The 27,051-nt window shown below is 48.1% G+C and overlaps 1 protein-coding gene across 1 annotated transcript in view; it reads right to left on the bottom strand.

Annotated features, from left to right (window-relative positions):
• Nucleotides 1-5,951: 5,951 nt before the first annotated feature.
• LOC125941561 (uncharacterized) overlaps nt 5,952-27,051 on the bottom strand; it is a 173,572-nt gene continuing 152,472 nt past the window's right edge. The window contains exon 6 of the mRNA XM_049659087.1: nt 5,952-7,361. Within this exon, the coding sequence (XP_049515044.1) occupies nt 5,952-7,361 (1,410 nt within the window). The remainder of the gene's footprint in view (nt 7,362-27,051) is intronic.

Genomic DNA, 27,051 nt, shown 5'->3' with positions numbered 1-27,051 from the left:
GCTGGTGCTCAGAAAATCAAGTAACGCTCAAAACACAGCGATAAATGCTAGCAAGATAGTTGGTCGTAGAAATCTAATCTACGCGTCAAGTGCGTAGGCTATTCCTGAGCTGCTTATCGTAAATTCCAGCGCTATCGCTGGTGCTCCCGTACGTTCCAAAGTGTATACTACTAGACAGTTTTAGAATAGCGGTTGCCACTTCACGTTACGTGAAGCGCAAGCAGCTTTGCTTGACGTTACGGTGCGCGTCCCTTCTAGACCTTTAGTTTAACGTACGGGAACGGAAAGGTAAGGAAGACATTACAAGACAGGGCGCTGTCTGATGCCTCGTGACAAACGTACCCAAGTCAAGACAATCCATTAGCAACCATCCTTTTGTTGCTATGCGGACACGTCTCGTTAGGCCTGCCTAAGACGGAATCGCCGAAAGGTCTCAGAAATTGCACGCGCTATGCGCTCATAACTAACGCTTCAGGTGAGTTTGGAGGAAGCGAAATCTCATTTCAATAGTTCCAGGCGATCAACGAGAGCGAGAGCGTAGCTACCTCGAGAATTCACGTTGAAGCGGGAGCCATGGGTGCCGCCATGCGCAACAACGCTATTTCGTAGCGTCCGTAATCAATACGATGTTTGAACTCGCCAAGTAGCATAGGTTATCATAGTGCACTTAAACCACAGGAACCGAATAACATTCGAAGCAAGCGCATATGAGCACAACGCTATTTCTTTGCGTACGTAATGCGTTTACGTTGGTTTGCAAAGCTATTCTAAAATTGTCTATTATCGACGTCACGTACGTAATCTGATTATCCAAAACTATACAGCTATACAAGATTATACAGCATTCTATAAAGCTCCGATACGCGAAGGCGCGTCTTGCGCGAAGCGATAATGTAACAGTTCTTACCCGTTGAAAAATGGCTACCGGAAAAAGATAAACAATGTACGCGTGTTAATAGAAATAGGTTTCGTTGCAACATACGTGACACAATAATGGCACCATCTGGACCAATAATTCTAACGAGACAAAAAAAAAAGCTTTTTGTTAGCTCTGTCATACGACATACATTTTTGATTCGGTCGCGAAGGTATACACAGATGTTAATTGGCCCACAAGGCTGCTTCTAAATTTTATATGATAATGCATGTCCACCTGTGTTTTGCTGAGCCCTTAGTTTACAAACAAACTCCCAAATTCTCCCTTTGTGGTTTTAATAAAGCATGCTTTATATTGTGCAGTAGAATGGGAGAGAGAGAGAGAGAGATACAACTTTAATGGTGCCAGCAATTCACGAGGGCGGACGCAGCCTCCCTCCGCCTAGCAGACGGCCGAGATCCCCTGGGTCTCAGCGGCTGCCTCGGCTAGCTGGACGGCCCAGACCTGGTCTTGCTGGTCTGAGCTGAGCAGCAGGGTCTCCCACTGCTGCCGGTTTTGAATTTTGCGGCCCTCGAAAGGAGCTGCCTTCGAGCATGCCCATAGAATATGTGGCAGATCCGCCCTACATTTACATAATTTGCATTGATCGTTGAATTGCCCTGGATAAAATCTGCTGCAGGCCACCGGGTTTGGATACATGTTTGTTTGCAGGAGGCGCCAGGCCACCGCCTATTTCCTGGTTAGCGCGGGATGAGCTGGTGGGTACCGGGCCCTTCCCAGCCGATAGTAATCGGTTATTTCTTTGTAGCTGACCATGCGGTCTCCTCTTGTTCCCGGCTGGGCGGGCTCACTTGCTCGGCGAGTAAGTCCTCGAGCTACGTTGTGAGCCGCCTCGTTGCCGGGGAGAGAGGAGTGCGCGGGTGCCCAAATAATTTGGATCGTCCCGCGATGACGGTCGCTGTTACTATTTAGAATTTTGAGCGCCTCTGGCGAGATGCGTCCTTTCGCGAAATTGTGAACTGCAATTTTGGAGTCGCTTATGATCACTCTCGCTTTCGTGGAGGCCACCGCTAATGCTATGGCGGCTTCCTCCGCAACTTCGGCGTTGTCCGTTCTCACGGTGCCGCTCGCGAAGGTTTCTCCGTCCGCGTTTACCGCTACTACGGACATCCATTTGCGTTCTCTGTATTCCGCGGCGTCTACGTAGGCCACGCCCTCTACGTCATGGTATTTGCGCTCAATGTGGCGTGCCCTTGCCTCTCGTCGCTCCTTGTGGTGCTCCGGGTGCATGTTCTTCGGCAGTGGAGGAATTTTAAATTCTCTCCTCGTCTCTAGTGGAATGCTTAGTTTGGTGCCGTGTTGCGCTTCATATCGAATTTTTAGTTTCTGTAGAATGTGTCGCCCCGTTGGGGTTTGTGTGAGTCTTTCGTATTGGGCGGTAGTGTGCGCCTCGATTAGCTCGTCAAGCGTGTTGTGTAGCCCCAACTCTAAGAGTTTGTCGTTGGGTGTTGTGACTGGGACACCAATTGCCTGTTTGAAAGATCGTCTGATGATGCATTCCATCTTGTTTTTTTCTGCTACACCAAATCTTAGGTACGGTGCCACATAGACGACGCGGCTTATGACGAAGGCCTGCACTAAACGAATTAGGCTGACCTCCATCATGCCGTAGCGTCTATTGGCAATCCGTTTGATTAGCCTTAGTGTTTCCTGTGCGCTGTTTTCTAGCGCCTTGATGGTACCGAGGTTTCTGCCTTCCGCATGTAACCGGAGTCCTAGGACTTTGATTTGGTCTACGATAGGTATCGGGCCCCCGTTCACTTTGATGTTAATATTCGGTGTTCCTCCGTATTGTTTCCTGGTCGTAGGGTACACCAGCAGGAGTTCGGACTTTTGAGAGGAGCAACTGAGCCCCTTCTCTGCCGCGTAGCGTTCGACGGCCTCCGTGGCCTGTTGAAGGGTTTCCTCGATTTGGCGTTCGCTGCCGCCTGTCACCCACAACGTTATGTCGTCGGCGTACAGGCTGTAGTTGAGGCCGCGGATCTTACTGAGGATTTTCGGCGGGCCGATCATGGCCACGTTGAAGAGAAAGGGGGACAATACCGAGCCTTGCGGCGTTCCCCTACTACCCAGTTTTATGTCATCCGACTTGATGTCTCCTATCGTGATTTGAGCTGTGCGGTTCGAGAGGAAGTCCCGGACGTAGGTGTAGGCCTTGCGACGTACCCCCAGGTCCTGGAGGTTCCCTAGGACCGCTTTGTGCGTAATATTATCGAAGGCCTTGGTGAGGTCCAGCCCTAAGATGGCTTTCAGTCCCGTTCCTCTGCCCCGCGCGTCGACGATTTGATGTTTTATTTGGAGCAGGACGTCCTGTGTGGACAGTTTCGGCCTGAACCCGATCATCGTGAGCGGATACAGACCTCTATCCTCCATGTAGTTGCTTAATCTAGTGAGAACGACGTGCTCCATCAGCTTCCCCACGCACGAGGTTAGAGAGATGGGCCTGAGGTTCTCAATCAGTAATTTCTTCCCGGGTTTTGGGATCATCACTACGTGCGCAGTTTTCCACTGCGGCGGTATTGCACCCTGTTCCCAGCACGCGTTCATGTACTTTGTTATTGCCGCTATGGATTCGTCATTTAGGTTGCGGAGAATCTTGTTCGTAATGCCATCCGGGCCCGGTGCCGACTTTGTGCGCAGTCTGAGTATTTCGGCCCTCACCTCGGCCTCCGTGATCTCCTCGTCCAATGCGGGATTTTCCCTGCCCGTGTACGCATTCTGTGGTTCTCGCGTAATGCTTCCTATGTATCTCTTCTGTTTGTCGCGAATGAGTTCATCGTCGGTTCCCGCGTAAGTGTGGGTGATCTTGTTGAGGTTCTGTTTCTGTGTCGTTTTGCTGCCCTCTGGGTCTAAGAGACATCGGAGGAAGTTCCACGTTTTGCCCAGTCCGAGCTGGCCCTCCATGCTGTTGCATGTAGACTCCCATTGCTGTCGGTCCAAGCGGTTCGCGTGATCTTCAATCTCCCTGTCTAAACGTGCTATTCGCCGCCGCAGGGTCCTATTCAGCCTCTGGCGCCTCCACCGTCTCTGTAGGCTACTGCGCGCCTCCCACAGGTGGAGGAGTTTACTGTCGGCTGCTTCGAGCCCTGCTTCCTCGGGAATTTCTCGAGTAGCCTGCTTTACCGCCTTGTGTATCTGTTGTGTCCATTTATCAATGTCCGTAATAATTTCTTCGCAATCGATGTCTGCCATTGTGTTGTCGTGTTCTTGTGCCTGTCTGAATATATCCCAATCCACCATCGTCAATTTCTTACCCTTCTTTTTTGTGGGTCCCGTGTGTATTGTTGTGGCTATAATGAAGTGATCACTGCCCAAATCGTCTTGTGTGTTTGCCCACTTGGGGCCCTGTGTATTCTTTGTGAACGTGAGGTCAGGTGTGGTGTCCACGCTTACGCTGTTACCCGTGCGCGTGGGTTGTTGAGGATCCGTAATAAGGGTGAGCCCCTCCTGTTGTACGTCTATCCAGAGATTCCGTCCTTTGACGGTTCCTCTGTGATAGCCCCACGCGGGGTGCGGCGCGTTAAAGTCCCCTATTATTACTACTGTGTTTCGCTTTGCTATGTCAAGGGTTTTTCGGAACAGGGGCCCGAACCTACTTGTGTGTCTCGGAGAGCTATAGATGTTTAGGACAAAGAGGCTGCCGTCGTTCTTGCATGCCGGTATTATTTCTAAGAGGACGTGCTCTACGTTTGATATCGCGGTTTCGTGTTGCATCACTGCTAAGTTTCTTTTGACTAGGGTTACAACGAGTGCTTTCTCGTCAGAGGCTCCGTAGGATTTGTACCCTGATAATGCAATCCTGATAATGCAATGCCTGATAACCCTGATAACCCTGATAATGCAATGCAATCTGGGACCCTCATCACGCAAATTTAATTAGGTCTCTAGAATTAATCCAGAATAACGCCGCACGTTTCATTCTTTCTAATTACCATCGTACAGCAAGTATAACAGCATTGAAACAATCTCTATCACTCCCATTTCTGTCACTGCGTCGTAAGTACTTCCGTCTTTGCCTCTTTCATAAGGTCTTCCATCATTCATCACTACGTACCGAGCTTATTACGCCACCCACTTATCGCTCATCCCGGATTGACCATAAACACAAAGTTAGAGGCATTTTTTGCAAAACAAACACATTTTATTTTTCTTTCATACCGCACACATCAAACGATTGGAACCACCTATCTGATGACGTTGTTTCAATTTCTGATCATTCTCTTTTTTCCCGTTCTTTATCTGCGCACCTACAATGTGATAGCACTGCTTAATCATCTCATGCATCTCTCCTCCCCACTTCTTTCTTTGTCTTTTTTTTTTTTTTTACATGTGTCGTGATGCCTGCAATTTAGTTTGCTTCATGTTTTCTTTTCTCCCTTTCCCAAATTTCTCTTACGTTCAAATTTTGCTAATAGTATTTTATAACATGATGTGTTTATTTCTGTTCTGTTTCAGTTGAGTTATATTTGTTTTAGTTGTATTTCATTTCACGTTTACAATTTGTCGCTAATACTGTATAATGCTGCATGTTTCATTCTGTTCTTTTCTTTATTTGTTACCCACTCCCCTCTGCAAAGCTTCGGCGATTGAGGGTATCGAAAATAAATAAAATAAATAAATAAATAAATTTTGCCGGTCCCATAGTTTCTTGCAGGGCTATGACATCTGGGGTTTCTTTTCCTGAGAGGAACTGCTGCAGGTTTCCCCGTTTCCGGCGAAACCCTCGGCAGTTCCATTGCCAGATCAGATATTCAGTGCTATTTTTTTTCGGGGCCATGTTGCTAATTGATGGCCCCCCCGGTGGCCATACTGCTGTCCGCTACGGTGGGTCTCTGGTATGGTTTCACATTCTTTATAGGCCCCACCGGTGCGGGCCGATTTTCTGCCAGGGTGTTCTCTAATGCTGTAGTTCGGATTTCGAATCTTCCCATTCTGTTTTCAATTGCCTCCATGCGTTGTCCTAGTCGTTCCATCTGCGTATTGAGCATTTCGAATTGTTTCTTCATTAAGTCTGCTAGACTCGAGATTGGTTCGTCCTTAGTCTGGTGCTGTTCTCCGCCTTCCGCTTATGCGGCGGGGCCGGCGCCGGTGCCGGTACCGGTGCCGGTACTGGTGCCGGCACCTGTGCTGGTGCCTGTGCCGGAGCGCTTACCTGCATAGGTGTGGGGTTGGTCGTGACTGCCCTACCGCTGACGGATGGAGTACGGCTCCGATCTCGTGTCTTTTCTGCTTCTAGCTGTGCTATTTTAGCTCGAAGGCCTCTATTCTCCTGTAGTACCTGAGCTAGCGTTGCCTGAATTTGAGCTAATTGTTGCTCTAGGGTGGATCTGCCACTATCCAGTTGTTGTTGGGCGGGCGGGGAGACCCTGTCTGCCCAGCTCACCTTGCTTTGGTCTTGCTGCTGTGGGCCAGGTCCCTGCTGCTGCCGCTGCCGTGGTGTTGCCGCTGACGACCCGGAACGAGTCCTTGACCTGGACGGCGTCCGGGATCTCGATCGCCTACCGCCGCCACCGCCGCCCTGGGGCAGCCTCGGGTAGGAGCGGGAGCGGCTCCTGCTGCTGCCGCCGCCTCTGCCGTTTCCGCTGGCGTCAGTGCTGTTGGGGTTCGGCCGCTCTCTCGAGCGGCTCGTCCGGTCTTCGGCGCTGAGTCTCTGCTGCTCTTGCCGGGTTCTCTCCCACTGTCGTTTCTTTAGTAGATATGGAGTCCTGAAGATTTCCGTGCACTTCTTGTCTCCCGTGATGTGTTGCTTGCCGCATAATTTGCAGCTTGGTGTACATTGGTGTTCTTCCGTTGGGTTCGGTATGCCACATCCGCGGCATTTCTTGTTGTTTGGATTGGGGCACACGTCCAACCTGTGGCCGATGCGCCCGCACTGTTCGCACACTTCGTGTTTCTTCTTGTGCAGTAGGCAGCGGTATTCAGCGCCACGGTAGTACACGTAGTGGGGGACATGTGTCCCTTCGAATACTATAACGATTGAGTTTGTGCGTCCCATTCTTCTCGCGTGTAGTATCGTAGGGTTTCGGTCGGTGACCAGGCTCTTCTCGATGACTTCTTGGCTTTCATTCTCAGGTACTCCGTGGATAACCCCTTTCGAAGTATCCTCCGGCGCCGTTATATACGCTGCTGCGACATAGGTCTGATTTCCGATCCGTATTTCTTCAAGTTTGCTGTACTTGATGGCGTTGTCTTTGACTGGGGTGCTCATCGTTAGTGTATTCTGTCGTGCGTTGATTCTAAGCGTATCGTCTCTCGCTGCTTCATGAGTCAAGTCGGCCCCAAGGAGCACGCCGTCCCTTACGACAACGGTGTGCAGTCGCGCCGCATCGAAGCCGCCGCGCGGGCGGATGACGATCTTAAAGTCATCGTGCGGCAGTTGCGGTTGCTTCGGCGCCGTCGGTGGTTGGCGTATGCGCGCATCACTCTTGTATTGCGCCGTGATAGCCGGTTTTTTTACTTGTCTCTCGCCTTGTTCATTGTTGAGTTTCCCGCTCCTGTGTCTCTTCTCGTGAGCCGCTATCCAGCCTGGATCTTACATTACTTCGGGGGTGATGTCCTCGCCCTCCACCTCTATGACATCCATATCGAGCTGCGGTTGGGGTGCTGGGGTGTCACCTCGCTGGGGCTAACCTCGACGCTCGCCGGGGCCGGCGGGGTCAGAGGTCGTACTAAGAAGAAACAGGCATAGGCGTGGACGTCGCACAAAACGTTGAAAAAAGTGATCCACTTGCCAAATTTTGGCCGCACGTGGTCCTGGGATGTTTCGATGTTCGTTGTCGTAGAAGTTTCACTCGTTCCTTGCGAATTTCCGTTAATTTCATGAAAATTCTGCGGAGCGCACTCAGGGTTCCACACAAGAGCCACTTCGTCGTCGTCTCGACCACAGAATGGGAGAAACATCAATTGTATTGTAAATACCGGGATCCAAAATTTTTTATATTAATACGGGGCAGAATAGTGAGGCGTATGTGTATTTACAGGGCATTTCCAAACCGAGGCAACGCTGCATACACAAAACGGCTGACCGTGGACTAGCCACACGTTATTTTCGCCGAAATGTCTTCTTTGTTCATAGACACACCATGCGTCACTACAACGTAACATCACGCCCTGGTCGTAAAGCCGCGGTCTCAGCGCTCGGGTTTAGGGGGTGCGGAATTGCGGTAAAGTAAGGTTTAGGTCTAGACACATGTATGGCATCAGTGGGCACAGGGGCACGCAATCAACGATAGTCCAGCGGGGATACTTCGTAGGTCACATCGCATAACTGGCGCAGGACCTTGCAAGGTGCTGTGTAGCGCGGGAGAAACTTTCCAGACAGGCCGATGCGGCCGCACGGTGTCCACAGAAGAACTAAAGACCCAGCGGCGGATTGAATGTCCCGGTGGCCGCTGTCGTACCTCGTCTTCTGTGCAAACTGTGAGGCAGTGAGCCGTGAGCGGGCATTCTGGCGAGCTGTATGAGCCCGGGCGAAGATGTCGCGGGCATACTCAATTGGAATTTTGGCCGTGGGTGGAAGGAGTGCGTCGAAGGGCAAAGTTTGGTGCTTGTCGAACAGCGAATAAAATGGAGAAACACCAGCGGCCTCGTGACGGGACGAATTATATGGAAAGGTTATGTAGGGTAAGGTGCCGTCCCAGTCGCTGTGGTCTGGAGAAGCGTTTCCGTCAACGTTCCGTTGAGCCGCTCAGTTAGTCTATTAGTCTGCGGGTGTTTATGGACGGCAGAACAGGAACGAAGAACATCTTCGATAACGCAGGACAAGAACGCGGTGATCAGTGAACAGCTGCCTCGGTGCACCATGATATAGTATGACGGCATATACAGAAGGAAATCCACAATTACATAACACCACTGGGAGGCAGTGCTCGCGTGATAGCATAACGCGTTGCGTAGTCTGTCGCGAAAGTGACGCACATGTTGCCCGTTGCATACCTCTGTCGCACGAGCACTCAAAAACTCTTATACGTAAGCTGTCTTATACCAAGTTGAAATACTCTTTAACCAAGAGGTGTTGCGCAGCAGATACACGGCACCGATGATCTTTTTTTACGGCTAAGCTGTTAAGGGCTAGTTCCCAGAGGATCGTGTCCGCGAGTAGAAAAACACCATCATCATCAGCATTTAGGCTCCATGTGCGTGGTGGTTTTTTGCCAGTTGTGCCTTAGCACAAGTGTCAAAACGGATGACTAGTATGACTGGTAGGTCCTCACATCAAAACATCCCATACTCGTCAGTTACGTCACGATGAACGAAAATAAAACCACATGTGGGGCATGCGCACATTGCATATGCGGGTATGAGCAAGGAACAAGAAATAAAGAAGGAAGGAAGGAAATAAAGAAAAAGAGAATGAAAGAGAGAAAGGAAGAAGTAAGGAAGGTGAGAAAGAAATCACGCATGGCTCATATCCGCGTTGCATATGGGGGTATGAGCCGCCGAGAGCAGGAGCGGGACAGATCTCACAGGATCCTGGCGCTGCCGTGCAGTGTCCCGCGGCTGTGAAACGCTGTGGCTCATACGCTAGTCTACGACGATAGGGCGAACTTGGCGCAGCAAACGCACTACTTGGCCATCGCGCCGGGTGAAAACAAGACGCCGGCGTCCTTGCTCTTTAATAAACGTGCCCAAGGCGCTCAATGTAATCAATAATGACAATTATATAAATCACTATAGCAATATTCACTACAGCAGACCCACCACAGTCACAGCTTCGCTTGGTTCCATCTTCGCAGTAAGTGAACGGCTCTGAATGTTAAGTGGTTCCTTCTGGACAAGCTACCGAAAGCGTGGCGCTAGCGCTCGAAACAAAATCGGCCAAAATAAACTGATGTATATCGGAATATGAAGTAGAAAGCTAATTGTAGTACACGTCTTGCAAATAAATTTAACAACGCCAGATTAGGAAACGCGAGTGTAAAGATTTATTGGAGTAGTTCAAGGAACGTTTGCGTCACATCCCCGACTCGTTCGACCTGCTTACGAGAGTAGAGAAGGAACTGAGCATTACTTAATTGAGCTTCTGCGAGGCATAAAATTATTTTTTATGATGAGTCTAGGCGAAAGAAAAATACGCAATTGCTTATTTTCGCTATTATATGATAATTGCTGGCGCCCACTGGTGTCGTAAAAGAGAGCGACGAACTCCGCTTCCAGAAAACACCGCTTCTTAAGAAGAGATAGCTCCCTGTCGTGTGTCTGCGGGCCAAACACTTTTTGGGAGAAGTCTTTCACTGCGTAAGCTGTTATGGGCTCATTCCAATAGCCGTTTCGGTTCACGATGATGCCGCCGCTGCCGGCGGCGGCACCGCGCGTATCCGCTATCGCCGGAAACGTGAAAAAAAGTGCCCGATTCCTACCGGGATCGAACCCGCACCCAGTGCGTGGGAACCGGATATTCTACCACGGAGCCACGCAAGCGCTTGCTATCAGGGCGCGGAAAATACCCATATATAAGGCAAGCACGCAGGGGGAGACGACTCGAGCCTCCGCGATTAATGTGGTGCCATCTAGGTAAGGTGCCTGCAAACGCAGCACGCGCAGGCGCAGACGACGATATGCGATTCAAAGAGGGGCGCAATCAACGCGCTCCCGTGCTGCCGAGCCTCCGCCAGTATGGTTGCGCCATCTAGTTAAGGTGACTGCAAAGGCGGCGCGCCCGACATGTAAGTTGCTGTTGTAAGGCTTGATCGGGCTCAGCAGACTGCTTGTGCAGAGAGCATTACAAGCAGCAGCTAGCCGTCGACGTTAGGCGGACAGTTCAGATGATTCTTGACAAAACGAGGCGAGCAGACTGCCGCGAAGACCCTGTTGTGCGTGGGGCCCAAATTGGAGCTACCCTTGAGCCGCTCCAGCAGCTTACGCTGTGACTGTGCTGCGTGTGCCGCTCAGGCATGTGACTTTTTTTTGCTCAATGGACTTTTGAATGTCCATGTGACAGGGGTATTAGACGTTTTGAAAAATGGTGTAGGAGGTCGATGACGACGCGAAAGCAGAGTTCGGAAGGCTATTGATAGGGAGTAGGTGTTCAGCGGGTAATTGAGCTGGTTGTTTGCGGCGCTGACAGAGTGCACAGGCAGCAACGTAGCTGCTCACGGAGCGATAGGGGCAGCGCTTGTAAAAGCGGCGTCGTACACTGTCGTAGGTACAGGAGACACCGTGGTGAGCGGTGGTTGGTGCGTCATGTAGCTGCTCGAGAACTTCTGCCCGAAGATGTTGAGGTAGAAGGAGCAAAAGTTCAGGGCCTTCAGGGCAATAATTGCGTCGGTACAGAATGCTGTCGCAGAGGACGAATGCGCTGATAGCTGGTTAAGGATGTGCAGAAGCTACGCGATCGATGAGGAGACGTAAAGCGTCAGCACGGCATTGTTCATTGCGAAATGTCGCGCACGTCTGGAATGGCTAGGGCACAAGGAATCGCTTTCGTGGGCATCATGGTCTGGACTGTCGATCAAGTGACGGGAGAGACAGTCGGAGTCCTTGTGTAAACAGCCAGATTTGTGCACAACTGCATAAGTGCATTCTTGTAGTCGGAGCGTCCACGTATACCTAGTCGTCCTGCCGTTTCTTTCATCAACGAGAGCCAGCACAGGGCATGGTGATCAGCGATAACAAAAAATAGGCAGCCAAATAAGTAAGGGCAGAACTTTGCCACTGCCCAAACCAACGCAATTACTTTGTTACGAAAGCGACCCTTTTGCGGTCTGTCACCTACAGAGACATGCCAGTACCCAGAGCGAAGGTCTATGGACGAGAAGTACTTAGCTCGATGCAGGCAGTCCAACGCGTCAATAATGCATGGCAGTGGGTAGACGTCTTTGCGCGAGATCTTATTCAGATGTCAGTAATCGACGAAAAAGCGCCAGCTGCTATCCTTCTTAACAAGGATAACTGGGGACGCCCACGGACCAGACGAATGTTCGATGACACCTTCAGTCGGTATTTTGTCCACCTCGTGCTGCATGTATAAATTGACGTTCAGCATGTGAAACGCGGTACGGACGTAGGCGTGTGGAATTGGCGTCACCGCTGTATATAGGGTGTGGCCACTGACGTACGGGCTAAGGTACGTCCATTAAAATTAAAAAGAAAATGTCGCTATAAACCTACAAGGTGCAGCGCATGTCAGCAGCCTGCGTAAGAAGCAGGTCAGGTGCGATCATCTTGCTTAGTTGGGATGGTGCAGGATTGTACTGATCGAAATTGCATGCTGATGATGGTGGAACTTCCGCTTCTAGTACGGATATCTCGCAGTCATCGATAGGGAGATGGGTGTCAGTGGTATGCGTCTTGGGATAAGCTGCGCTAGGTAGTTAAAGTTGAGGAGAGGAAGTGTGATCGGGTTGTCTGCAGCAGTGAGTAGGGTGTGCGGAAGGGCGACGTTCGTTTCAAGTATTAGGTGAGCACTCCGACACATTACATAGACGCCGTGAGAGACAGGCGAAAATAAGGTTACAGTAACCTACTTGGTGGCTTGGGATGGCAGGCACCTGTCATCTAGGGAACGTAAGGGCGGTTGTGTCTCTTGTGAAATGTCGCAGGGGGGCAGTTGAAGTTGAATCACACCGGATGCGCACTCTAAGAGGGCGGAATGAGATGCTAAGAAGTCTAACCCTAGCATAATGTTGTGAAGGCACATCTCCCAAACTGCAAACAGAACAGCGGTGAGGTGCCCTGCGATGCTGATGCGAGCAGTGCACATTCCAAGTACGGTGGGCGTTCTTCCATCGGCGCCGCGCAGGCTTCGTGATGCGGCAGGTGTGAGGAATTCGTGCAGGTGGCGGCGCGATTAGGCACTCGTCATGGATGCTTGCGCGCCAGTGTCGATCAACGCCGGAATGTTTACGCCGTCTACCATAATCGTTTACCGTGCTGTCAATCAAGTTCTGTCGGGACGGTAAAGTGAGCCGAGGATATTTAGGTCGAGTCGTCAATGCAGCATCAGTTCCGGGAGCTGCAGCAGTTAGTCATCCGGGGGAGAGCGTCGGGGGTTCATAGGGGACTGCGGGCGACATGCCTGAGATTATAGGGACGGCGGCCGACGAGCTGGTGGCGAATGGGACTGGTGACGGCAGAATGACGGTGAGGAACTGTTCCGTGCAGCAGTAGCGTCGGCGTCAGGCAGTTGCTGCTCAAATGGATGCTTGAAACGGCCTTGGCTCAGTTTGGAACGGTATCAACCAAAGGTCGGCCGTGCAAGTGAGGAAGCGATATGGTTGCGGGAATGGCTGGCAGTGTGACCGATGCGATGGCCGGCAAAGCAGATTGGTCGATCATCTGCAGTTTTCCACCCGGCGGGTTTCGATAGCCCGGAGGGGACTGCTGGCCAGGCGAAGGATAAGGTTCATCAGAGAGCCGTGAAGGAGCAATTAGAGCAGACAGAATGAACTCCGAGATTTCGGAGTTCACGGACTCTTGCACCGTGGCACCGCAGACAAACTGTTGGGATCACTAAGGCATGGAAAAAGGGTGGCAGGTAACATTGCTTTAATTTGGAGCCGAACAATTGGTGCCAGGTCTTCTGAAGTCGATGCTCACTGCATGATGCTGTCCTCGCATGAGGAAGTTGCAGCTGTGTTCGGCAAGCGGGGAACGACGTTTCACTGCGGCGGCTTTGTGCCTACTCAAAGCGTTGGCATTCCTTGATAATGTCGCCGACTGCCGCACAATTCTTACACATTAGCAAGTTGAAAGCATCATCAGCCGTTGCCTTTAACACATGCGCAAGCTTGTCGGACTCGCACATGTCACTGTCAGCCTTGCAGCACAGCCCAAGCACCTCCTGGGTAGGTGGGGTATAATTCCGTGGACGTGCGAAAGTCGCTGGGTCTTTCTTAGCGGCGTTCTTCCGTACAAATGGACAAACAACTAAGTCCTACATCTTCTGTTTTTACGTTTCGTTTTGAGTAAGCTCACCTTCGTGGTTTTCGAACCACACCCTCGCCGTGCCTTGCAAGTTGGCCAACAATACAGGTGCATCCCATCTGTCGTGGGTACACACCCGCTCATAGATGGGGAATCCAATCTTCGACGTCCACGTTATCGGCGCCACAGAACGGTCCTGGAACTTTTGGATGCGTCAGGAGGACGAACAGGGTGGTCGCCACTGGCGCAGGCTCCACCTCCTCTGTCATGATACTAATACCGAGGAGACGACCACTGCGGAGGTCCTGGTCTCTTGGGGCTATCCCGCACCTCCAACAAAATGCCACAGGGCAAATTAGTGAAGCGTAGGCATATTTACAGGTTATTTGCAAACTAAGCAAACGCTGCATACACAAGATGGCTGCCCGAACCAGCCCCACGTTCTTCTCGCCAAATCGTCTTCTTTGTTCATCGTCACACCATGCCCCAGTGTTCCACAACAAAATTAATAGCGAGATGGCTCTGTGTTATTGCCAAACGATTCAAAGCATATTTGATATTCAGTTAAATTTAATTCGGTTCTAACACTCTTAAACTTACATTTGATTCGGTCTTAAAAACGACTATTTGAACAAACCTACTTGTAACGCGTCCATCGTACATGTTACATCATTTTGGTCAGATCCAGTAAGCTTGTGTGCCATATTGTCGACCTAACTGACAACATTATTTAATTACTTCATGAACTTGTCTGGATGGGAACCACCTGCCTCGGTCCGTTGCAAGCTTTAAGGCACCGTTGCACAATAACTATGTTGAACGTGATTTTTGTGCAAATTTTAATTGAGTATTATGAATCACGTACTGCTTTTTTGATGCCTTCAGATTTACACAACATTTAAATAAATAAAATAAAATGAAAAAAAAATAATGTGCCTTATTTACTCGAAGCAAGACCGGCGTCGATTGAAACCTGGGTCCCATATTCGAAAGGACAGAAAATTAAAAAAAAACAAATGCTTTTCTTGAATCTATACCCAACAAGATAATAGTGAATATCCACAAAAGAAATTGACATTTCATACCGATGGTTCAGTGTCAGCCACGTTCTTGTCCCGGTTCAGTGTAGTCACCACAGTACTGACAACGCATGCTCCGTGCCAGCGTCCCACCGAAAGCGAACTTTGAAATGCGAATGAATGTACCCGAAATGCCGTCAAAATAGCATATCAGTAAGCTGTACAACTGTGTGGCTACGACAGTGGATAGTAAAGGCTGCAGTGCTGTCATTGGGTGCTGGCGTTAGCGATATGCCAAGTTGCAATTCCCACGGCTGCTGAGAGAACCCACCAATATTTGTCGTCCTAAAAGCTCGTCCTAAAAGCTTTGACGTCCTAAACTGATGTTTAAAAAATGTCACAGTTTCGCCCTAAGGGCGAAGCAATGAATGCGATAGCAACACAGCAATGTCATATGAAGTAAGGTGAGCGGCTTTTGGTAGCAATATGAATTGTAGTAAACATGAGCTGATTAAGTAAGCAGGTGTGCTGCGGCGCAAGTAGACCGACATGAAGAGAGATTCGATGACCATGAGAAGGCGCGTGTGAAACGGTGGTGTTGATGACAAGCGCTTCCCGTGGGCAGCGCGTGCGAAGGGACACACCTGTAGCGCTGCACTGCCGATCCGGGCAGCATTACATGTGTAGCGTGCGTTGGAAAATGTGGCCCGACTATTACTAACTGAATGAACAAGCGTGGTGTGAGCGCGCACAAACAAACATGGATAGATCACACTGAATGACTGCAGACAACGACTGTCAAAACGCTGGCAGCAAGCGCATACGCTGCAGCGGGCGAAGGTACGTGCGGTCTATTGCTTCAACAGAAACTGGGCGGCGAATGCACAGTGCATAAAGGTCGTAGCCGTGTGGAGATAAGAGACGGGGCGGGCGAGCGACGAGCGCGGTTGTTGGCAGAGTAGAAGTGCGCCCCCCCCCCCCCCCCGCTCCCTCCGGCGCTGGCTTCCCGCTTCCTTGCTTGCACGTGGAAGAGATAAGAGACGGTGCGGGCGAGCGACGAGCGCGGTTGTTGGCAAAGTAGAAGTGCCCCCCCCCCCCCACTCCCTCCGGCGCTGGCTTCCCGCTTCCTTACTTGCGCGTGGGAGATTGAGGGCGTTCGCTCTCCGTGACTGCGCGCGTCCCCGCACGCTTCCGCTCGGGCATACGGCGCGCGGCGAAGATTTTATCTATACGGAACCTCCCGGCGACGGCGACAGCGACGACGACGGCGACGGCGACGCCGATGGCAGAAATCCGGTTGAAGTGTCCATATAATTGCTATCGCAATAAAAAAATTGCCTTGGTGCAGTAGCAACATGTCTTAGAGGAGGGTGTCTGGCGGCAACCGTGACCTTTCGCAGATACTTCGTACAGATAGGCCCATTTACTTTCATTACTTCTAGGTCAGTGGGTAGAGGCCGATTGCAGAGTGAAATTATTTAATAAATTTTTATTTAAATTAATATGCGCAGAAATATGCACAGAAAGAATTCCCCGGTAGGTTGCAGTGACTTGCTCATACTATATGCGTCTCTTGTGAAATGAATTCAACCGTTGTTATGTAACGTTTCGGAACTTTACGGGGAAAGCCTATGGATGCCATCTGCTACGTCACACGCCGCCATATTTGCATAATTATTTTCAGTGGTATCTCATCACATCTCAGATTTCAAATTGATTCGTCGTGCATTTGAACATCTTAAACTGAACCTGCTCGAACTTTTACATTAGGAAGAACCCGCTGAGTCTTTGGCTGAATATTGACGGTCGGCTCTACAGCTATCTTTGTCACTCACTGGCTCTCGGTCCCTTTGTGTTCAATGATTATTTGCTTGTTGGTTTGTTTTTGTTTTCTTTTTGTTTGTCTGTTTGTAGTGCCGACGGTGACAGTGGCGTCACACGTCATGGTTTGTCGTTTTGCGAATTGGAAGCAACAATTTCACGCATTCTTCTTCATCATTTATTGGTGGGTCAAAAGAACACAATTACAGCACGAAATATGATTGGGTCCCACATTATTGGCTCCACGATCGGTGCCCTTTCTGTACGCTGTTCTCATTACTGATCTTTATTGTGCGTTATTTTTCCACAACGGTGCTCCAGATAAGTCTTTGTATTGTATGTCTTTTTTTCATTTATTTGCAGGATGTGCTGTAGTGGCACTGTGTCTGTGGTGTTGGGCTACTGAGTACGAGGTTGCGGATTTGATCCCAGCAGTCACGGTCACTCCGTGATGGTAGTGGACCGGTAAGAACGCTTCTGTACCGCGCATTATGTGCACGTTAAAGAATCGTACGTGGTCAAAATTAATCCAGAGCTCACTGCTACGGCATCCTTCATTATCAGAACTCGGTATCAGCATAATAAAATCGAATATTTTATTTCAAGTTTTTGAATATAATTCTTGAGGAGTGGCTATACACGACAGGAACCTCTAAACACAAGAATTCTGCAGATCATTTTAGCAGTTTTCTAGCTCCTATAGCGCACTTCAAAAACTTCAACGCCTTTTCATCAATACAGCAACTTGTGGAACGCTCAATGTACTAGTAGTCACAACAATTGGTGTACCGTTATATCTATCCAGATTCAAATTAAAATAACATTATTATTGGTAATATTGGTAATGAACAGCGTTTAACTTTCCAAGGCTGCCCAGCCAGTGATTAAACTCATCGGAGGGCTTCGAATAATTTTTGACCATCCATTGTGATTGAACGTGCGCTTCATTCTCAGTAAATCAGCGTTCCTCCCTTGCACTCCCATCAGAACTCGGCTTATTGGAATTCCAGGATTAATTGCAGCTCCCACTTGACGGGGAATGCCAAAGCCGTGATTACTCTCCAACAAATAGCGAGGAGTGTTTCATATCGACCACGCGATAGATTACAAGAAATTGGAAGATTTGTTTCTTTCAGCACTTTTTCGCGGTACTGTGGATATTTGAGATAAACTTGCGGAGAACATTTTAAACTGAGACAAATATTATAGAATTCCAATTTTGAAAAATTCGCCTCCATTTCACGCTGTGAAGGCGGGTGCACAGCCAAGCTGTTGTCGACGTCAGACAAGTACAACCGACGTCAGACGACGTTAGACAAGCACCACCACCACAAGCGACATACGTCACGCTGGCACCCACATGTTTGGAAATGCAGCATATATCCTCATTCTTCTGGTCCCTCCGCCAAGCGCAAGTGCCTTATTGAATGAATTGAATTTTTCAAAGTTGCGTCAGACATTCGTGAAGTACAACTTACACACATACACACACATGCAGACATGATAGCTTCAGATTGTAGTTCGATTATGCGAGAAAACATGTTTCTGTTACGCAGAAATTAAAAGACAAAACACTTTTCCGGCTGCCGTTTGATGTGTGCTTGAGGGGCCGCGTTCTCTAGGTGGCAGTACTGTTTTTGGGTGTGCACAGAACGAGCCCACGGAAAATGCGGACGAAATACAGGCGAACAGCTTCGCTCTAAAATCTGTTGATCTGAGCACTTGTGTATTGTCTCGTGGAACAGTGGATGTCAAAGCGTGCTACAAAACCTAGCTCGCAGAGGTAGGCTGAACGGTTGGTTGATGAATTGGTCAAATGGAAGGAGAATTTAGCGAGTTGCTCTACGTTTTCGGTAGCAACGTCGCGACTAAACCCATGGACTCGGAAAACAAGGTAACATTATTTGCTGGAAAGTGTCAATGGAAGTAATTCGCAAGAACAAGAACAACCCGCCATGGTTGCTTAAGGGCTTTGGCGTTGTGCTATAAGCACGAGGTCGCAGGATCAAATCCCGGTCGAGGCGCTGCATTTCGATGACGGCGAAATGCAAAGACGGCCGTGCACCGTGCATTGGGTGCACATTGAAGAAGCCCCAGGTGGTCAAAATTAATATGGAGTTCCCCACCATGGTGACACAAGCCCGTCGGTTACACAAGCACCCGTGTCAGAGACCTAACCGCTCATTTCCCTTCTTTCCTTCCCTCCTCTCTCTCCCTGTCATCTTTGTGTTCTCCTTTCCTATTCCCCCGGTGTAGGGTAGCAAACCGGACATTATTCTGGTTAGAAAGACCGGGCACCCTTTCTCTTTACTCCTCTCCTCCCACTATTGTGTGCCTATAATCATATCGTGGCTTCGGCGCGTAAACTCCAGAATTTCAACAATATTCATTAAGAAAACCAGCAAAAATTGCCAGCCGATCCACGAAGTGAATGCTGATGATGGAGCGAAGCTCCTTGGACGATTACGGCTGCTGCTCGAGCTTTCGCTTCGGGATCTTGCTGCCGTTGCTGGCATGCTGCTGCTTCTCGTGCTCGTAGCTCGGGGTTTGCTTCGCGGCGTTGCCGTTGGGCTGCCGCGTATCGTTGTCGAAGTGTAGGATCAGAGTCACGACGTTTGCGCTTGCGTTCGCGCTCCTCCATACCGCAGTGGTAAGTGTAGCGACAGCGGCGCGGCGCCGGCGCAACACCTGCGCGCGCTGAGTATGCGCGCTGCGTGCGCTCTGCGAACGGTTCTGAGCATGCCGTCGTGCTCTTGCTCGGAGAAGGGTTTCGGAGCGGTGCCGGCGCAGCGCAACACCTGTGCGTGGTTGGTATGCGCGCTGCGTGCGCGACGGGGAGCTACGACGACTACGGCGAGAACGGACATCGTGAGAGCCTAAGCAGCTTCGCTCCTAATAAACAAATAATACCTGTCACGTGTTTTAACCTATCGGTACGCACAAACGGTCTCTAAAAACAAAATACCTTGAAGCTGTATATGCAAAACTTGGAAGGCGTGCTTCAAATAATAAGCAAACAAACAGACACACGAAGAGCACGGAAATGCAAGGAACAGCAGTAAAAAACAAAGAAAAGGAACAGTAAAAGAACAAAAAAAGTCTAAAATCTCAATAGTAATGTAAAATTAAAATCAATATATGTCGTGCAACGTGCAAGCACAATGCTTTCCTGGGCTAGTGGGTGAGTTGACACGATGGAAAATAGCACAACAGGTATGCAAAAAGGAGAGGGGGGGCCTGAAAGGGTAGAGCGCTGCACTCTCAACTGACTCTTTATTGGAGAACAGGTACATATATATCTGGACACATAGCTCGAATGTGAAAGCCCGAATGTGAAAAGCTGAATGAAAAGTGCATTTTCTGTGCCATCGATGTTAATTTCTCTTCCTTTGATCTTCGGAAAAAATGTGCATTGATCAAACCAGTACGTGCGTTACCGAAAAATGAAGAGAGCATGAAAGGACTTGATTTAGTAGAACTGGTTGTTACCATATCATTGTAAGCAATGGATGTGCAAGCCTCTCCTTAAGGAAGTAAATATCACCAGCCCTTCCCCTGTCAAGAAAATTGGGGTAAGCGAAGCTTGTCGTGTGTGTATCTGACCTTCGTCAGGGTCAATGTAATAAAACATGTCACGGTAATAAAACATAAACGTTTATTATATGTATACATCGAATGAAGGAAACGTACAACGCAATGGAAGGAAAAGTTACACGAAAATGTAACAAAAGTCGAAGGAAAGGGAACGGAAAGTAGTAGGAAAGGGAAGTGAAAGTTGTAGCTCAAGTACACACAGGATAACCCTCGTTTAACCCCCTTTTTTGTCGACAAGGTAAGGGTTCGTGATTTTCTTTCTTTCCCTCTCTCTCTCTTTCTTCCTTTCTTTTTTTTTTGTACTTTGTATGGGCCACTGAGCTTGGACCCTTTTTGCACATCACCAAGATCGGCCCACTTTTCAGCATGACGCCACCAACCCCACCACCGCCGAAACTTGGGAGCCTACAAAAGGTTTGTTCGATTCAGAAAATGTGTACTGCACCACATACAAAAAGGTGCATGGTGTGCCAGGCTGCACGCACTCACTGCAAGGTTCAAGGGTGCACTTCAACACGGCGGCACCTTGCCTTGCACCCCGTGCAATCGAGCACGGGCGTGCAGGGTGCACCGCTGCACCTCGGGGGAATCAAAGGATCAGGTTATTAGCTGCAGAAGGTGCAGAGAAACTTGGGTGAATCGAATAAACCGAAAGCTTCGCTTAAACAGTTGTTAAGAGCCGCGATACGACTACACGTGAGTTAACTAAGGCGTTTTTTATGCTTAGCGCATTAATGCTTGGTGCACTAGCACTGCGTGCACTAGTATTGTGTATCGACATCTGAGTATGAAAAGGAATTTGATTTTTAAGTCAAGCTTTACAGGCTCAGAAGTGTCGGCGGTAGTGGTGGTGTCATGTTCAAAGAGAGAGAGAGGGAGAAACGAGAAGGGAAAGGTAGGGAGGTTAACCAAGGACGTGCCCGGTTGGCTACCCTACCATGTTCAAAAGTGCGCATGTTCAAAAGTGCGCCGATCCTGGTGGTAGTGCAGAAAGGGTCCAAGCTCAATGGTACATACCAGGGCAAAAAGAGAGAAGAGAGACAAAGAGAGAAAGCAAGAAAGAGCGAGAGAACGCAAGAAAGATTTAAGAAGAAAAATAGAAAGAAAGGGAGAGAAAGAAAGAGAGAAAGAAAGAAAAGCAACAGGAAGGTCAGATAGACATAAGACAAGCTTCGCTTACCTCCATTTTATCGACAGCGGCAGGGCTTGTGATTTCTTTCGGTTCATTTTTTACAAGCGAAGCTCGTTTTTGTCTGGCCTGAATGTCTGTGTGTTCGCAGAAATTACCATCATCAGCAATGGCTCGAGCGTCGTCGTCCTCTTCCACTGCTGGCACGTTTCCGCTCGTCATTCCAGCGTAGAATTTCACTTTCTTTCCTTCGCCGTTATAGGGAGGCCGCTTTACGGGGGTATTAACCATTGGTTTAGGGGGTACGTCCTTCTTACGTGAGGGACAGATTTGATTTTGAAGCAGTTTAATTTTGAACAATCGCAAGCGGCAATGGTGGACGGCTGCTGCTAACTAACGACGCCACCGAGCAAAATCGACATCGAACGGAAGCGTTTGTTGTTCGACAACAACCTGTCCCTCATCAGTGTGATCCGCTCTGACGAACAGCGACACAATGCCTTGGAAGTGTTGAATGAACATTACGCTACTAGTGAAGAAGGCCTTGGTGAATTTAGAGTTTGAAGTACGTGTAAAGAATCTTTCATCAATGAAAAATGGCCTGCGTTCCGCACAGTGAAATGGTGTACGTATACCCTCCATTTGTTGTTATGGTGATAAGGGATCCATCTCACGCAGTGGAAGAGCCCAATGAATTTTTGAAGATCAACTCGCGTTCTCCGTCCCAAAGTCCTGCGCTGCGCATATATATATATATATATTAATAATATATATTGGTAAGAGAAGCAAATGTGCAGACATCAGTATGTGCAGTTCCCAGTACAGATCAGTAACATGCGAACGTCGGAAGAATGCCCACATGAGGGATGGCAGTGATTTTTGAAGGATACAACTCGCGTGATCAAAGTCCGTCATCTAGCCCCTAAAGATCAGCTGCAGCTCATTATTATGCATTAATTTTAAGCGGGAATCAAGCTATATTATTTTATAGATGAATATAAAGAGAGGCATGACTTGCGCGTTATTTATTGACCTGGAATTGAAAATTAAAAACTTACTTTTGGAGGGATTTATCAAGAGCTTGTTTTTAGCACACCATGCACTAACGTTAATAAGTTCTGCATTACTGTTTATATGGAACATAATATAGTCGTGTCGTCAGGATATAAGAAGCATTCTGATAGTGTAGTTAGACACTAACATCAATATGTATAATAGAAATAAAAGCGGACCCAGAATTGAGCCTTGCGGAAGGATGTTAATTATTTTTTAGTGGAATAGATGCCGGAGACGATCACACAAGTAACTGGGGACGCCAGATGTTTAGAAAACAGCCAAAGGCTTTCGTAAAATCATAGCAGCCATCCATTGTCAGCTTACATAAGGAGGGTTAGTTATATTGGGATGAAATAGGTTAAATTTCGTTAGCTAGACAGGCGGGTAGCTAGGGATGGATATCGGCGAGCATCCAGTAACCTTTCTCATTTTTAACTCACGCTTTCGATTGACTATCTCCGCAATGCAATCATTTTCACATGGTTAGCGAAATGTTATCGATACCTGCGCTAGAGGATGCCTTCTTACCTCCTCTGGGTAGCCCACAATGATCAAGTTCGTGCGTGACTCACTGCGATATCGACTGATCCTTGATCAATAGCTTCCGCCATTACTGAATGCATTATATACATATAATAGGGCTTTTTCGCATATTACAGCATAGTACAATACTGCTTAAAACGCTGTAGATGGTTATCTTTTTGTTTTTTTTATATAAGTTATCTTTCGTATGTGTGTACCTGTTTTTCCAATAAATACTCAGTTGAGAGTTCAGGGCTCTGTTCTTTCGCGCTCTTGTTCTATTTATTTCTTTCAGTATGCATTTCATGATGTACAATAGACAGCTCTTTAGGCACTAGGTAATTATGTGACCGTCTCACTAATAATTAGCCAAGAAACTTGACTTTTTTGTAGTAATATGGATGGCTGGCTAACACATATTGAGGCTTTCTCTTTCGCAAGTTAAGTCTGCATTATATAACACGACAGCTTTTCCCGGTGTTTAAACAGCAGTAGTGCTATCGAAGACCAGATGACACACGCAGTCACAACAATGCACAGAGGCGCGAATGTGCAACTGTGAATTGTGACGATCTCAGCCTGATATTCAAGCATCTTCACTTCGATCTATGTACTGAAGGCCGCAGGTAAAAGGAATCGAATACTCAACATTCTGCGTGGAATGCACTGAAAAAACTTTACATCATGTTTCACGTTTCATTCCATTCTATTCTGACACCACTTGTTAAACGTTCACTTGTGTACAGCTTCACACATTTGCTTAAGCCTATTCTTAGCAGAAAATGCAACATTGCCCTAAAGCTTTGATTATATATTCTCCAACCTATGGGAAAAGGAATAGATGTAATGAATCCCAGCAACTGTTGCGCATGTTACTCAGATTTATTTTGTTGAGGTTGAGTTTTGAACTCTCGAGGAAACTTGTCGCAAGTCAATAAAGTAATACTTTTCGGTTACATCCTCGTTTAACCTAATCACCTGATCAGTTACACAGTGCTGCATAAGTTGAACACATGTTCAACTCTTGATTAGTGCGAACTAAATGGCCGGATGTTGCAGTACAATACTTGCTCACTTCAGAATGACGAGACCAAGAGTCAAGAAAAGGCTTTCTCGTTCTCGGCTGAAATTTTCAACCATGGTCACTGTAAAACCTAGCTTGGTGTCCAGAGATTGCAAGTGGCGCAGCGCAGAAGATGTATCTCGCACTGCATAGGCACTGTCATCGCTTTGGCATGAGACCGAAGCTCTCGTTGTTGATGCCAAGAGCTAGGACTGCTCGTTCAAGTCCCCTTGCGATCCCTTGCCAATGTTTTCATAAACACGCCTTTCACTTGCAGTTTCATAGTACTTCAAACCTGAAGTTTAGGCCTTGTCGCAGTTGTCAGAACATTTCGTATGCAGAAATCTCACAATTACATGAACGTTTCGCTTGTTAAGACAGACATACTCAATGTGCCTAAGCCAGGACGTGTTTAAAGTGAAATAACAACCAGCTATTTGTAACGGATAAGTCTCGTGACCGAAACATTTTCGGGCGATTAATCGCAAATTGAAACGGATTTTATTGCCGTGAACAATAATATTACGGTATGTTTAGCTAGTGCGCATTTGCCAACTGATGCATTATTTACGAAGAACATGAGAATTAATTGTTAAGATGAGGATGGTCATCAGGAGAGGTTATTGTATCGTACAAAATTCAGTCGTCAACGTGCAGATGGTTTTTTTTATTCACAATTACAATGTAAGTTGTTACAAATAATATTGTAAGCAAGGAGACCTGTGCTACCCCTGTAGTAATATTGCCGAAAATTGAGTTAAAAAGTCAAAACTGAACTCTGTGCGCAGAGACAAAAGGTTCGTGAGAGAGGAAAGGGAGGGGAGGCAGCGAGATTAACCAGACACACGTCCGGATTGCTACCTTGCACTTGGGAACGGGTATACATACGGACTAAGTGTTTGAAGACTGTGAAACCAGATAGAATTTCTTGAGGATAAGTTTACGGAGCAGTTTGGAATAAAATGCGCAAAGGAGACCGTGACCTGATAATAAGGAGCTCCTGTGACTAAATGATCTGTGTAAAAGCATACTCCTGCACATATTCTAGAGGCTGATTGCCGATTATGAATTCTGGTTCCATTGCCAGACTATTTACCATCGCCTGTTTCTTCTACATATTAAGCTTCAAGCCTACTCTTATATTTTCTGGTGTAAGGTCCTCAAGGATTTGTTCCAATTCATCCCCAGCGTTGCTGCCCAGAACAATGCCGTCTGCAAACCAAAGGTTGTTGAGATATCCGCCGCTTATGCTCACTCTTCATCCTTCCCAGTCTTGAATACTTCTAAGCATACAGTTTGTGTATTGTGTATCCTTTCCTAAGCCCTTTTACAGCGTAAGCTGTTATGGGCTCATTCCAATAGCCGTTTCGGTTCGCGATGGTGTCCGCCGCCTCCGCCGACGGCGTTCGGTGACCATAACCGCTATCGCCGGAAACGCGAAAAATAGAAGTTCGCGGTTCCCACCAGGATCGAACTCGGGCCCGCTGCGTGGTAGTCACATACTCTAGCACTGAGCCACGAAAGCGCTTGCTATCAGGTAGCTGAAAAATGCCCTATAAACGCGCCCTAGGCAGGCGTGCAAGCGTAGACTACGAGATGCGATTCAGACAAGGCGTGCAATCAACGCGATCCCGAGCCTCCGCCAGTACGGTGGCGCCAACTATATATAGTTAAGGCGCCTGCAAACGTAGAGCTACGTGCGCGGCTACAACCAGACATCATCAGGCGCAGCAGACTGCTGTGCAGAGAGCATTACAAGCTGCAGCTCGACATCGACGCCGGGCGGACAGTTCAGATTGTTCTCGTCAAAACGAGGCAGAGAGACTTTGCCGCGAAGACCCTGTTGTGCGTGGTGCCGAAATTGGAGCTAGTGTTGAGCCACTCCACCAGCTTACGCTGTGCTGTGCTGCGTGTGCCGTGCAGGCCTGTGACTTTTCTGATTAAGTATTTTATCACTTTCCCTGTGAAGGTTTAAAGTAGCTGTGGAGTCACTACGTAATCAAGAAGTACAGGAACATCTTAGCAAATATGTACAAAGATTCCACAGCCACCTTAAAAGAGTATTATGAGGTACCAAACAGCATAGCATGTATGATACGTCGGCTTAGCGGAGAAATACAGGGGGAAATTTACATCTGTAAAAGAAAACATATTGGGTGCCCTAGTGGAATAATGAGTATTTCACGTTGGCAGTTAGCATCCAGTGTCAATCGAGCAAGGGCAGGTAAACTGGTGCCTTCGATAGAACCTCGGACCCTTCGCATATCCTGTACGTGAGAGCAGAAATCACATGCTCCAGGCTTGTATATTGATTTGATATTTTCCCTATCTTTTTCGCGGTACGTGCACAACTTTGCTTGCTCCTCTTATTCGCCAAAAACTTCAAAAGCTGTTTGAACTAATTATCTCACCCATGTCTTTCAGACGAGGTCGCAGGTTGTATATGGCGCACACTTGGGAAGTCTCTGATGTTGAGTAGCGCGCAAAATTTTTTCTGAAGATGCAGCAGTGCCGTCCTTCTATTTTCCAATTATTTTATTTGATACCATGAGAAAGACCATTTTTTGCCTTCGTTGCCAAATTTTACAAATATATGCCACCCTTGCATGGAAGTTGAATGCAACCCTCCACAATGGCTGAGTAGATATGAGGCGTTTTCCTGCTGAAGACAGGGTCGCTGATTTCATTCCCAGCCATGCCCGCCACCATCCGACTAGGGTGGAATGCAAGTACGCTCGAGTTCCATGCTTGGCGTTCACGAGGGAGAAACCCAGACTCTTTCGCTACGGCGTCTGTTATGCGCAATTTTGGAACTTTAAAAACCGCTCATTAATTTTTTTACGTTGAATGCAACCGTGCGGCACCAAAGTCACGGTCATGGTTGGTTAATTCGTTTGTTTCCCGTTAAATATTGACTCAAACGCTCTATGAAATATCGGCCAAGATTAGCTTTGGAAAAAAACTAATCATTTTTTTCTAAAAAAGAAATAAACATGAAATTCAAACTTAAAATAAAATTGTTGACATAGGTATTCAGCAAGGATAT

Source organism: Dermacentor silvarum, chromosome 11 (genome assembly GCF_013339745.2).
Source record: "Dermacentor silvarum isolate Dsil-2018 chromosome 11, BIME_Dsil_1.4, whole genome shotgun sequence".
Classification (NCBI taxonomy): Eukaryota; Metazoa; Arthropoda; class Arachnida; order Ixodida; family Ixodidae; genus Dermacentor; species Dermacentor silvarum.
Note: the sequence above shows the minus strand (reverse complement) of the source record. Positions and strands in the feature narration are given on the sequence as shown.